We start from the raw sequence: 13851 nt of genomic DNA, 5'->3' as shown, positions 1-13851 counted from the left end.
CAATTTGTTACGTCCCTCCAAACCAATATTTTATTAATGTTATTTTTAAAAAAATAAGAAAGAAAAGAAACAAATAAAACCCACGTACTCTAATAATTTTTAAAATCAGCCTGCATTGTTTCTAACTAAACAATCCAATTAAAAACACAACACTTTTACAATATAAGCTAGAACATCTGGATACATAAAGCGCCGAGATAAATCAAGTAGTTAAAATCTTCCTAATCTAAATTACTCTAAGAGTCTAAACCTTGTGTTCAGACACTCTAGCACTAGCCGAGGAGGCAGCGAGGAAGATAAAAGTCACCTACACTCACGTGCAGGAGCCAATACTCCACCTGGAAGATGCCATTGATAAAAACACGGTCTTTTCTGACGTCACTATGGAGAAAATTGTTGGTGACCCAAAAGGTGGGTCTGAAATATTGTTGTACGTTATCATCTTATTTCGTTTGTCTATCTTAAGTTTATGTCAAGCACGGTTTCAATGCGATTTTTTTCAGTGCGAAATTTGTCATTTAGATATTTTCGTCGAACTTTTTTTTCGCATTTTTGTTTTTATATTTTTCAATCCCATGTTGTGAATAAAATTGCATTATATTCATGCTGTAGCTGCCCTTGAGCTGAGTGACGTGACGGTGGAAGGCACGGTGAAGCAAGGCACCCAGTACCACTGTTACATAGAGAACCAGGTATGGCCAGAGTTTCTTCCATGCATCTCTTCTGGGGGTTGGGGTGGGGGGGTGGGGGGGTACTGCCCCACCGAAGAAAGTCTACCGCCGCCACCCCCCCCTCTTCCCCGTACGAAATGGAATTCATATAGAAAACTAACCCCCCTCCCCTGGAAAATTTAGTCCGCCCCCTCCGAAAATATCAAGTGCCCCCCCCCCTGAAAAATGTCTGGAAGAAACATTTGGTAAGGCGGCTCACCTGAGGTGTAAATAGAACAAAAGTTTGATATTCTGGGCCAGGATGTGAGGTGTGATGGTAATCTTGAAATATAACCAAATGTATATGTTATGGAGCTTGTTGCAGGCTGCTCTCTGCGTTCCTTCAGAGGACGGCCTTGACCTTTACTGCACGACCCAAGCCGCCGACCTCGTCCAGAGATCCGCTGCCCAGGTGCTGGGTCGACCGATGAACTAGTAAGTGAGACCAGTCAGTCAGATAGTGAAACCATTAGCTAGACCGACCAATCAGATAGTGAGACCATTAGCTAGACCGACCAATCAGATAGTGAGACCATTAGCTAGACCGACCAATCAGAAAGTGAGACCATTAGCTAGACCGACCAATCAGAAAGTGAGAACATTAACTTTCATCAAACGTGTGTCTAATTCAAAATTCTTCTTTCCCTCAGCCTCAATGTGATAGTGCCTCGTCTTGGTGGAGGATTTGGCGGCAAGATGGTTCACTCATGCGCAGTAGGCTCAGCGGCGGCCCTGGCTACCCACGTGACCGGAAGGCAAGATCCACTGATCTATTTATAACTAGGTCTAAAAATAGCCCACATAAACAGTGACCCAAAAGCCAACCTTTCTTTACCAATGAGTTTCTATTTAACTAGACCAGTCAGGCTGAATGTAGACATGTCAACAAACATCAAGTTCAACAGCAAAAGATTTCCTATCTACGTCAAGTACAAGGTAGGTCTTTAAGTACAATGTAGGTCTTTAGGTACAAGGTAGGTTTTTAAGTACAATGTAGGTCTTTAGGTACAGGGTAGGTCTTTAGGTACAGGGTAGGTCTTTAGGTACAGGGTATGTCTTTAGGTACAGGGTAGGTCTTTAAATAACAGGTATGTCTTTAAGTAAAAGGCAGGTCTTTAAGTACAAGGTAGGTCTTTAGGTACAAGGTAGGTCTTTAGGTACAAGGTAGAAACACGTCTAATCCCGTTCCATTACACACTCGAGGCATTAGAAACCCGTCTGTGTTTCAGGCAGGATGTGGTCGGGATGGCAAGCTTCAGGCGATTGTCGTGGACATCTTTGTGGACGCTGGGGTCAGGCCGACCCCCATGGTGTTTGACTTGGTACCTCTGCTAGATGCCGGTGGGTGCATTTACCTGACTAAATAATGACGAAATGTTTTAGAATATCCATTATATGTTCAAAATATATTAACGTATCATATAATTGTTAACATTTAATGTTCAGAGCAAATCTTTTAGATAGAAATGAACCAATCTTTCCTAGACCAGGTGAAGCATTTCTTGTTGTTAACCGCTGTTATTTAAACATGGCAGGTTATTTCTGCCCAAACTGGCAAGTCCGACTGCAGCAGATGAGGACCAACAAAGCTGTAGGGGCAGCCACCAGAGGGCCAGGTAAACGGTCTCTGACAAGCCAAAGCAAACGATTTTTATTTTATAGGAATAAATTACCTAAAAAAGTACCTACAGGTCGGTGAGGTTGGGCGAGAAATGTACAGCGGCTAACATAAAAAGTCCCGAGTTCGAATCCTCGAGTAGATGAGGATCGTTAGCTAGGGACAGCAATACGCATAGGAGCAAAAACTCAGTAAACAGAAGTGGGAACCCTTAAACGATAAGATTACAAACTCTTGTTTCTTTCCTTGCGACACAGCTGATGCCAAGTTGTAAAAGTAATGCCTCTCCCTTGTGTCCATCAACTGTGTGGAGAGGGGGAGCCTGATACATGGGCTCACATGACTTCTGAACTTGCTACCCATGATTTGTGCCTCGTTTTTCAATGAGCTATCCTCCAATAGACTATCCGACTATGAAGCAATGAATTTAATTTTTTTAATTTATGAACGTCTTTGTCCTCAGTCAACACATACCCTACTTCCAGTAACAAAAAAAAAAACAACGATTTTTTAATATATTTAAGACAAGGAAATTACCTAGTGTTGATGACATTTTAAAATCGCGTCCATTAAAGGGATCTTTGTCCTCCGTCTGCGTTTAAATTGTTCGATATCTGCACAGATCACTGTTGTTATATACTCACCAGAGATTTACATCACACAACACACAGTTTTCCCAAGCTATTTGACCAAAGTTTTTATTTTATTCCAGGCGCCGTGCCAGCCGCTCTGATAATGGAAACCGTGCTGGAACACCTGGCCAAGGAACTCAACTGGCACCCGGTGTTGTTTAAAGAGGTCAACATATACCAGCAGGGGCAGGTAATTCTAAACCGGAAGTTTTAAATTTCTATAAATAGTACTTGGCACAGCTTCCTTGAATACAACTCACAACATTGATATTTTTGTAAACCACGTCCCATCTCCGCTTGCACGTATCTAATGTTATCATCACATTTTGCTGGTCGAGTTTATTTGTCCGGTCACCCTAACGAACGAAACCCACCGTTGTGTTTCCAGCACGACCTAGAAGGTCACGAGCTTGTCAACTGTACACTGCGACAGCTCTGGGTCAGGTTGAAGCAGACGGCTGAGGTCAGCGCCAGGATTGATGACGTCAAGAGGTTTAATAAGGTAATTTGTTGACAGGACATTGACATGTGCCTTTCATCAACTGGTCATAGACAAGATCTTATATACACACGAAAGACAGAGTGCTCAATTGAGTTTCTTTCAGGCGTAGCCCCCCCCCCCTGAAGAAAGTATCCCCCCCTGAACGAAATAGTATTTATATAGGAAATATATGCTTTTACGAGTTTCCGTCTCCTCTCCCGAATAATATAGTCCGCCCCCCCCCCTTGACAAATTTTAATTGCCCCTCCCCGGAGAAAAAAACACACTCAATACTACATGCGTATTTAATCTCTGTACGGCTGGATTTTTTTTTCTTATCATTTTTGTTTAAAAATAATACAATTGATACCGTGTCTGTGTGTGATATAAGCGGATTTGCCTAATATTTGTTTTTTTTATATTAACACAGAGAACTGATACATTAACAAAAATAAATAATTGAAATACTTTAAAACATATTTTCAGAACAATCTGTGGCGCAAGAGAGGCCTGACCATGAGTGCCGTAAAGTACTGCATGCAGTGGTTCCCTCCTGGGCTGTCCACTCACGTTTCTGTGTTTTGTGGTGACGGCACGGTAACTGTGATGACCTCTGGTGTAGAGATGGGTCAAGGACTCTACACGAAGGTAAATCTGGTACGGTAACTGTGATGACCTCTGGTGTAGAGATGGGGCAAGGACTCTACACGACGGTAAGAATTCTGACAGCTGACAGGAGCTAATTTTATCTTGGTGCCAGTATTTCCTCAATCCTCCAACTAGAGTTTCTTCCAGGCTCTTTAAAGTTGGTTCCATGTTCTGAGATGTAGGATGGTAGAGAGTACGACTGCTTACCCGAAAGCCCCCTGTTCAAGTCAGTAGAAGGTCCCTGAAGAAAAGGCGGCTGGGCATACTGTTGATCGGTTACATACGAAAATGTTTCTTGCCTGTTAAGTAATATACAAGTAGTGTCTAAAAATATAGTTGAGAGAGTCTCACTGATTGGTTGACAGGTAGCCCAGGCGGTGGCCCACACCCTCAGGATAAGTCTGGACTTCATCAAGGTGAGACCCAACCAGAACAACGTCACTGCTAATGCCTGGATGTCTGGGTACAGTACAACGAGTGAGAGGTGTGTTGGGGTAAGTTAAAATACCCCCAGGTAGAGGCGTTTTGGTGTAAGTTAAAACACCCCCAGGTAGAGGTGTTGGGGTAAGTTAAAACACCCCAGGTAGAGGTGTGTGGTAAGTTAAAACACCCCAGGTAGAGGTGTGTTGGGGTAAGTTAAAATACCCCCAGTTAGAGGTGTGTTTGGGTAAGTTAAAACACCTCCAGGTATAGGTGTTTTGGGGTAGGTTAAAACACCCCTGGCAGTGGTGTGTTAGGGTAAGTTAAAACACCCCCTGATGGAGGTGTGTTGGAGGTAAGTCAAATAACCCAGTGAGAGGTGTGTTAGTGTAAAGTACAGCAGCCTCAGTGAGAGGTGTCTTGCGGTAAGTTAAAACACCCCTAGGTAGAGGTGTGGGGGTAAGATAAAACACCCTAGGAAGAGGTTTCATGGGGGTAAGTCACAGCCTCGCCGGTCAAATCTTTGCAGTAAGTTAAACATTTGTCCTAACTTAAAACTATCTCAAAATTGACAGTTGGCTGACATGCTACACACTAACAAGAACACACTTCAACATTACAACTGACTAACGTATTACACACTAACAAGGATAACATTTAACATTACAACTGACTGTCTAACGTATTACACACTAACGAGAACACAGTGTAACATTGACAACTGCCTAACATTGTTGACGACTTACCCTCAGGCTGCCATCGAGGCCTGCCACATCATCAACGAACGTCTGGCACCGCTGAGGGAGAAACTGCCTGACGCCTCCTGGACAAGTCTGGTATCTGCCGCCTATCTGGCCAGGGTGGAGCTGCAGGCCACCAACACGTAAGGTCAAAAGGTCAAGGTTAAATCTAAATTTGAATTTCTCAAAGTTGAAGAGTTGCGGGGCTGTCTATAGAGCCCACAGCGTACGATGGCGACGGTGGACCTACAGGTCAGAGAATGAGAAAAGAGGAGGAAGGGGGGGGGGGGCTGAACAAATCTGTTTTTCTATTGGCGTTGGGTGGTGATGTTTATGGACCTCGAGATAAATCTCGCTTTCCATAACAAAAGAAACGAAGTTTCTTACCACTAGCGTACGCAGGGGGGGGGGGGGGGGGAGGGGAACAGGGGGAGCGGCCGCTCCCCCTCTGGCCATTTTCAGCATAGTGGCGCCTTTTTGGAAACTTTTTTAAACTCAAAGTTTTAAACAATGATATTTGTTAAAAAAATATTTTTGGTCGGCACATCTATGTAAATCACAAGATTTCTTTTCATGCAGCAATTAAGCATTATTGTACTAGTCTAGTAGTGTCTACGTTTACAACACGTATTAACAGCTGCATCAGTTTGCCATTCTAAAAATAACCATTACGATGCATTGCAATGTTTAAAAAACCTCTACGGTAGTACCACTTGGCAAGAGGGGTGTTAAGTTTAAGGCAACTGTATAATGTATTTGCTTACGAATAATTGAATTAGAAAATGTTATACATAAAACTTCACACATAATTACTTTATATATATACAGTTTGAATCGTGTGATTAATTTTTAAAAAATTACAATACAGAAACAAATACAACTGATGTGGCACCTCTATTTAGATTTACTTATGGGCGAACTGCGTAGTGGTGGGGAAATTTTGACAATGTCATCAACGTCATCACGATGAAGTAGTAGTATTCTTACAGTTTGGGCGATAGTGATTACGATTACAAATTATATGAAACAGTTACAAAATCCCTCCCCCATGGACCCTTCTGTAAAAAAAAAAATATTGTCATAATACCACTGCTAGTTATTTAAATCTATTTCTGTAATATATATTTGTGTAATATATATTTGTGTAATATCTATGTATGTTTAGAACAGTCATCTAAAAACTGACGCTATGTTCACTCTGAGTTGGTTATCTCCCCCCCCCCCCCCACACACAAACACCTCACCACCACAATTGTGTAGAGCGACATTAATGTCACACCTAGGTATACACTGTGTTGGATAATTATTGACCTAAAGTGACCGGACTGTGGTGAATGAAGTTGAACCCACCCCACCCCAACCCACCCCGAACTGATCTGTTAAGTACATGTAGAAAAACGCGTAATTATGTATCAAAGTACCATGCCGCCATAAAATTAGCTTTTAAACGTAAAACTCTGTGAATATTGTTTTTGCAATTACCAGTAAAAATGATCTTTAAAGAACACATAGTACACATAACTATATGACCTGAACTAAAACACCATCATTTAGTTAAATGTAGACAGTTATTCAGAATGGTGTTCAACTACATCGAAAAGCGTGGTTTTATACCAACTCTGATTTTAAAAACTTTCATTATGCTGTAATACTTTAGCATTTATGATGACGATATATTAAACTTAGATTATAGACAAAAACATTTTGCAAACACGAATAGTGTTAAACAATTTAATTTATATTCTAAAGTAATTATTTATTTGTTATGACATTTATAATTAGATACAGATATATACATATTTATATTAAGAGAGTGATTATTTCCCCTATTTCACTTGTCTTAAATAATTTCCCAGGAATTATTATGTAAGAATTTTTTTTCAAGAATTACAAAACATTGTGTTACGTTCATTGTTTTTGGTTGTAGTGTGTGCATATATTTTTTTTTGTTTAGATTGATACAACTTTTGTTTTGTCGGCCTATGTTGTGTGATTTTTTCTTATTTCTTCTGAGTGCTACTTTCAATTTAATTTAGATCTATATCATAACGAAGTAATGACATACAGCTAGTAATTTTATATATATATATGTATATATATATATATATATATATATATATATATATATATATATATATATATATATATATATATATATATATATATCTAATACACGTATATAGAACGTGTTAAAAATTCGGCGCCTTTTTTTTTTTGCTCTTTTCGCTCCCCCTACAACGAAAACCTGGATACGCCTCTGTTTCTTACTTACTTTGTCCAATGTTTCCTATAAAGAATGTTTATACTGACTTATAGATTTTTCTAAAACGGTGCCTTTTGTGACTGTTAGGTAGATCGAACCTTACGTGAGCTACTTATGGAATTAGTCATATGTTTAGTTTGTAACTAGACTAAATGAACTTATGATGAGGGTGTGACAAACCTAAAATGTATCACGTGATCTACAGCCACTTCCACCATGGCGACCCTACCGTGTATTTTACCTACATGACGGGAGCTGTGGAGACGGAGGTCGATGTCCTCACGGGGGAGTACCTGGTCAAGAGAGTGGACATCATGGCGGACATAGGGGACAGGTAACATCATGGCGGACATAGGGGACAGGTAACATCATGGCGGACATTGGGGACAGGTAACATCATGGCGGACATAGGGGACAGGTAACATCATGGCGGACATAGGGGACAGGTAACATCATGGCGGACATAAGGGACAGGTAACATCATGGCGGACATAGGGGACAGGTAACATAGTGGACATTGGGGACAGGTAACATCATGGCGGACATTGGGGACAGGTAACATCATGGCGGACATAGGGGACAGGTAACATCATGGCGGACTTTGAGGACAGGTAACATCATGGCGGACATAGGGGACAGGTAACATAGTGGACATTGGGGACAGGTAACATCATGGCGGACATAGGGGACAGGTAACATCATGGCGGACATAGGGGACAGGTAACATCATGGCGGACATAGGGGACAGGTAACATAGTGGACATTGGGGACAGGTAACATCATGGCGGACATAGGGGACAGGTAACATCATGGCGGACATTGGGGACAGGTAACATCATGGCGGACATAGGGGACAGGTAACATAGTGGACATTGGGGACAGGTAACATCATGGCGGACATTGGGGACAGGTAACATAGTGGACATTGGGGACAGGTAACATCATGGCGGACATAGGGGACAGGTAACATCATGGCGGACATAGGTGACAGGTAACATACTGGACATTGGGGACAGGTAACATCATGGCGGACATAGGGGACAGGTAACATCATGGCGGACATTGGGGACAGGTAACATCATGGCGGACATAGGGGACAGGTAACATCATGGCGGACTTTGAGGACAGGTAACATCATGGCGGACATAGGGGACAGGTAACATAGTGGACATAGGGGACAGGTAACATCATGGCGGACATAGGGGACAGGTAACATCATGGCGGACATAGGGGACAGGTAACATCATGGCGGACATAGGGGACAGGTAACATCATGGCGGACATAGGGGACAGGTAACATCATGGCGGACATAGGTGACAGGTAACATACTGGACATTGGGGACAGGTAACATCATGGCGGACATAGGGGACAGGTAACATCATGGCGGACATTGGGGACAGGTAACATCATGGCGGACATAGGGGACAGGTAACATAGTGGACATTGGGGACAGGTAACATACTGGACATTGGGGACAGGTAACATCATGGCGGACATAGGGGACAGGTAACATCATGGCGGACATAGGGGACAGGTAACATCATGGCGGACATTGGGGACAGGTAACATCATGGCGGACATAAGGGACAGGTAACATCATGGCGGACATAGGGGACAGGTAACATAGTGGACATTGGGGACAGGTAACATCATGGCGGACATTGGGGACAGGTAACATCATGGCGGACATTGGGGAGAGGTAACATCATGGCGGACATTGGGGACAGGTAACATACTGGACATTGGGGACAGGTAACATCATGGCGGACATTGGGGACAGGTAACATCATGGCGGACATTGGGGACAGGTAACATCATGGCGGACATTGGGGACAGGTAACATACTGGACATTGGGGACAGGTAACATCATGGCGGACATTGGGGACAGGTAACATCATGGCGGACATAAGGGACAGGTAACATCATGGCGGACATTGGGGACAGGTAACATACTGGACATTGGGGACAGGTAACATCATGGCGGACATTGGGGACAGGTAACATCATGGCGGACATAAGGGACAGGTAACATCATGGCGGACATAGGGGACAGGTAACATAGTGGACATTGGGGACAGGTAACATCATGGCGGACATAGGGGACAGGTAACATCATGGCGGACATTGGGGACAGGTAACATCATGGCGGACATTGGGGACAGGTAACATCATGGCGGACATTGGGGACAGGTAACATCATGGCGGACATTGGGGACAGGTAACATACTGGACATTGGGGACAGGTAACATCATGGCGGACATTGGGGACAGGTAACATAGTGGACATAGGGGACAGGTAACATCATGGCGGACATTGGGGACAGGTAACATCATGGCGGACATTGGGGACAGGTAACATAGTGGACATTGGGGACAGGTAACATCATGGCGGACATTGGGGACAGGTAACATCATGGCGGACATTGGGGACAGGTAACATCATGGCGGACATAGGGGACAGGTAACATCATGGCGGACATAGGGGACAGGTAACATCATGGCGGACTTTGAGGACAGGTAACATCATGGCGGACATAGGGGACAGGTAACATCATGGCGGACATAAGGGACAGGTAACATCATGGCGGACATAGGGGACAGGTAACATAGTGGACATTGGGGACAGGTAACATCATGGCGGACATTGGGGACAGGTAACATCATGGCGGACATTGGGGACAGGTAACATCATGGCGGACATAAGGGACAGGTAACATCATGGCGGACATAGGGGACAGGTAACATAGTGGACATTGGGGACAGGTAACATCATGGCGGACATTGGGGACAGGTAACATCATGGCGGACATAGGGGACAGGTAACATCATGGCGGACATAGGGGACAGGTAACATAGTGGACATTGGGGACAGGTAACATCATGGCGAACATAGGGGACAGGTAACATCATGGCGGACATTGGGGACAGGTAACATTTGACTTCATAGGTGATATAGGCTATTCATAATGTGTTGTTTGAATGAAATAATAATATTGCAATAGCTAATGATAAGCATATTTGAGTTTGAAAACTGATTTTTAGATATCGGTAATTAATGTTTGAGTGTTTTAATTTAGATATTATGTTCAGATACTTGAATAAAAATGCAAAGCTTGAATTCTGTCCAATTGAACAACAGTGTTTTAGTTGTGATATTTTTTTTTTGCTGTGATAACCTCCTCAATATTCCTGTTCTATCTGAACCAGCATGAACCCTACCATCGATATAGGACAAATTGAAGGGGCCTTTGTTATGGGGCTTGGTGCGTATCTTCTAGAAAATGTCCTGTATGACAGCAAGACAGGTACTGTCATCAATGACAGCACTTGGGTGAGTTAGTTTTTCTGGTGAAATTTGGAGTCAATAGAGGATTGCTGGGTGAGGGTTATGTTAGGGTATTATATAAGAGTCGGTTTTGTCGAGGTTTGAATCACAAGCGATTGCAAACTTGTACCTCATAGTGAACAATAACTTCAAATCTAATTCTTATCTTAACAATAGCTTTAAATCTTACTTCATTCTTGATTAAAATATACTTAGGAGTTGTCATATACACCTCCCCCCCCCCCCGCGCGCGCGTTTGCGGTGTGACTACATTTATGGTTGCCCCGCTTAGCATGAGATGACTGATGCAAAGTTCTCAGTTCAAAAACAAGGCATCCACTCCCTCCACAGGAATACAAACCTCCCACAACAAAAGACATTCCCATAGACTGGAGGATCCACTTGTTGCCTGATGCCCCGAACGCTGTGGGGATTGTCAGCTCAAAGGGTAGGTGATTTAGCGAACACTATGTATGTGTGTTATGGGACGGAGTATTCGAATCGTAGAGAATACGACTGCTAACCCGAAAGTCTTGAGTTCGAATCCAGGTTCAAGAACGTACAAAGTCCCAGAGTTCACCTTGCTCTGATGTGTACCTAACTCACGTTAGGGAAACTAAAGGCGGCTGGGCATAGTGCGACCACATCATACCTTCATATGCCGAGGTCACAGAAACAGGTGCTCTACTTCACTAGCCCCTAATTTTTGAGCGGAACTTTACTTTTATGTGTGTTAAATTAAGTGCAGCGTCGAACGGGACGGTGAGCTTAAAAGGAAACACAGAGAGCTTATGATAAATGTGTTCAGTGTAGAAGGTGTGAGGTTGGGAGTTCAAAAGACAAATGCTGAAAGAAACACCCGAGCTGTTGAAAGCCTGTGTCTAAAGTTCGCACACAAGTGTGTCAAATTATTGTTGACACACCTGTTCATGTAAGTGTGTTAAATGTCAACACACTGTTGCAGACCGGACTACAATGTTGCAGTCCGGATGCCTAATCGCCGGCCGAATATGTTGCTGACACTGACTAGGGCACTAGCCAATAAGGCCGTCGTTGTCTAGGGGTATTTAATAATTCTACCCGAGTCAGCTACAGTAAAATATACAACGGGACAGGAGACCTTCTTAGTTTATGTTGTTTATTAATTCAATACATGCTTGTTCTTATGAGCGAGGCTTTCCCCTAACGGCTTACGTCGGGAGCACTTTTGCGAGAGAGCGAGGCTAACTAACCTGCCTGTGTTTATAACCCTGTTCTAACCCCTTAGCTATTCCCACGGGACAATGGGCTCAAAAATTGTGACCCAACAAATTATGCCCCTGGCTACTGGTCAGTATAAAGACTACTATTGTCCTGTCAGAGCGGTCAGTCTCTTTGAACGCGTCACCTACTGTCCATCCCTACGGTGTACCCTGTAATTATCTAGTGAATATATGCTTGTGGAATTCTGACCCAACACACACCTAAAGATACAAGTGTGCCAAAGGCTTACATACCTTAATATGTAAGTACTTACCCAATGTTTCCTCTCCCCAGCTGTTGGGGAACCCCCCCATTGGTCTGGCTGTCGGCGCTCTGCTGGCCATCAAACACAGTGTAGAGGAGGTCAGCGAGTTCTTCACTGGTCACAGGGAGTTCATCCCCGTAGGTAAGACAGTCTTAGTCAATGTTGGAATGGTTGTAAGATTTCAATATTAGTGAATTGTTACTGTCAATGTTGAAATGGTTGTAAGTTTTTAGCAGCGAATTGATGCATAAGTATCTAGTTGCTGATTTTAAACAAATGTAGACTTACATGTATTTAAAAAAAAATGAGCACCATCGTAATTTATAGGATGGTGTGTGTGAGGGGGGGGGGGGGAAGTAGAGGATGGACAATCTGTAATGCGCATTTATATCCGTACATTCGCATCTTGTAAACAAGATGATATAGTAAACTTGTGAGTTTGTACGTTTTTCTACCAAGGGAAATATTTTTTTTAACTTCCCCAGAAGCTCCATTCACAGTAGAAAAAATCCAACTGGCAACAGGGATTCAGGTCAAAGATTTGAGAGTTACGGGACTTGGTGGGACCGCCAGACGATAAGAACATGTCCTATGTGAGATCATGATCTCCATGTTGCAGTACGAACGTGTTAGCATTTCTAAGGAAATTTATTTTCTCGATGTAGATCATTGTTACATGGAACTAGCAGACGTAGAAGATGCTCCTGACCAACAATATAAATCGCACTGCAGGGGTACTTGTAGTCAGAGGCGTAACGATCTATTTGTGCTCTCGGGGCGGACTATTAAACTATTAATTTTGCGCCCCTTCCTCCTATTTCTATATAATATATATAATATTATTAATATATAGTTATTTCTGTTCATGAAAAAGCACCCCCCCCCCTCCATTTGGAAAGGTTTGTGGCGCTTCTTACCAGTTACTTTCTATGCACTTTTTTTCTTTAAAAACAAAAAAAAAACAGATAGGCACTTAATTTTAGAAAGATTACTGTAGGCCAAATGTGACGCCATTTGCAATAGGACATCTTATTATGTTTTTATTTGATTCAATGGCAAGGACAAAAGCGAATCAACGCCACAGTTAAGTTATAAAATCAACTAATTAATTTTTGGAAAACTTTAATAAAGAGAGACAAAAAAAAAACAACAACAACAACAGTAGAGTGTACAATAAATACTCTAATTTATTTGAATATTATCTCAGTAATTAAAGTTTTATTACCCTTTTGGTTAATTTAACCATAATACTGGATTAAGTTTCATAGAATACGTTGTACATTAAGAATAGTTTGGTAATTGTTGTAATATAAAATTTGAATAATCAATTTAAAGTATTAAATAATAGATTTAAAGTATTAAAATAGAATATTCTGCATTAAATGTCACACACGTGTTATTTTTTATTTTGTAATCTTTTATTTCGATCACAATGCCATTTAAAAAAAAAATTTTGTGGGATGTGGCAAATCTTTTAGCTTAATTTTGATCCACTTCTAATTTT

General features: G+C 42.2%; 1 protein-coding gene and 1 long non-coding RNA gene across 2 annotated transcripts; both read left to right on the top strand.

The window, feature by feature from the left end:
• The first annotated feature begins 324 nt into the window (after nucleotides 1-324).
• On the top strand, nucleotides 325-1105 carry LOC131954780 (uncharacterized). Its single transcript, XR_009388797.1, has 3 exons — nucleotides 325-411; nucleotides 613-692; nucleotides 1036-1105. It is a non-coding gene; the product is annotated as an uncharacterized LOC131954780 (long non-coding RNA).
• A 475-nt stretch (nucleotides 1106-1580) lies between these two features.
• LOC131954779 (xanthine dehydrogenase/oxidase) lies at nucleotides 1581-13082 on the top strand. The gene is made up of 11 exons (XM_059318542.1): nucleotides 1581-1646; nucleotides 1940-2051; nucleotides 2246-2326; nucleotides 3041-3150; nucleotides 4455-4583; nucleotides 5262-5392; nucleotides 7718-7846; nucleotides 10723-10846; nucleotides 11192-11288; nucleotides 12377-12488; nucleotides 12833-13082. Exons 1-11 carry the CDS (start codon nucleotides 1590-1592, stop codon nucleotides 12942-12944), a joined length of 1194 nt encoding a protein of 397 aa, XP_059174525.1. The 5' UTR covers nucleotides 1581-1589; the 3' UTR covers nucleotides 12945-13082.
• Nucleotides 13083-13851: the final 769 nt, after the last annotated feature.

The sequence above is a fragment of the Physella acuta genome, unplaced genomic scaffold (genome assembly GCF_028476545.2).
Source record: "Physella acuta isolate Inbredline_101_S28 unplaced genomic scaffold, ASM2847654v3 ptg001028l, whole genome shotgun sequence".
Classification (NCBI taxonomy): domain Eukaryota; kingdom Metazoa; phylum Mollusca; class Gastropoda; family Physidae; genus Physella; species Physella acuta.
This window is presented reverse-complemented; position numbering and strand designations above follow the sequence as displayed.

Coding starts and splice junctions, on each gene's coding strand:
- LOC131954779 (XM_059318542.1), top strand. CDS start 1,590: ATGTCAACAAACATCAAGTTCAACAGCAAAAGATTTCCTATCTACGTC. Junction 1,647..1,939: donor CTATCTACGTCAAGTACAAG/GTAGGTCTTTAA, acceptor TCTGTGTTTCAG/GCAGGATGTGGTCGGGATGG. Junction 11,289..12,376: donor GGGGATTGTCAGCTCAAAGG/GTAGGTGATTTA, acceptor TCCTCTCCCCAG/CTGTTGGGGAACCCCCCCAT.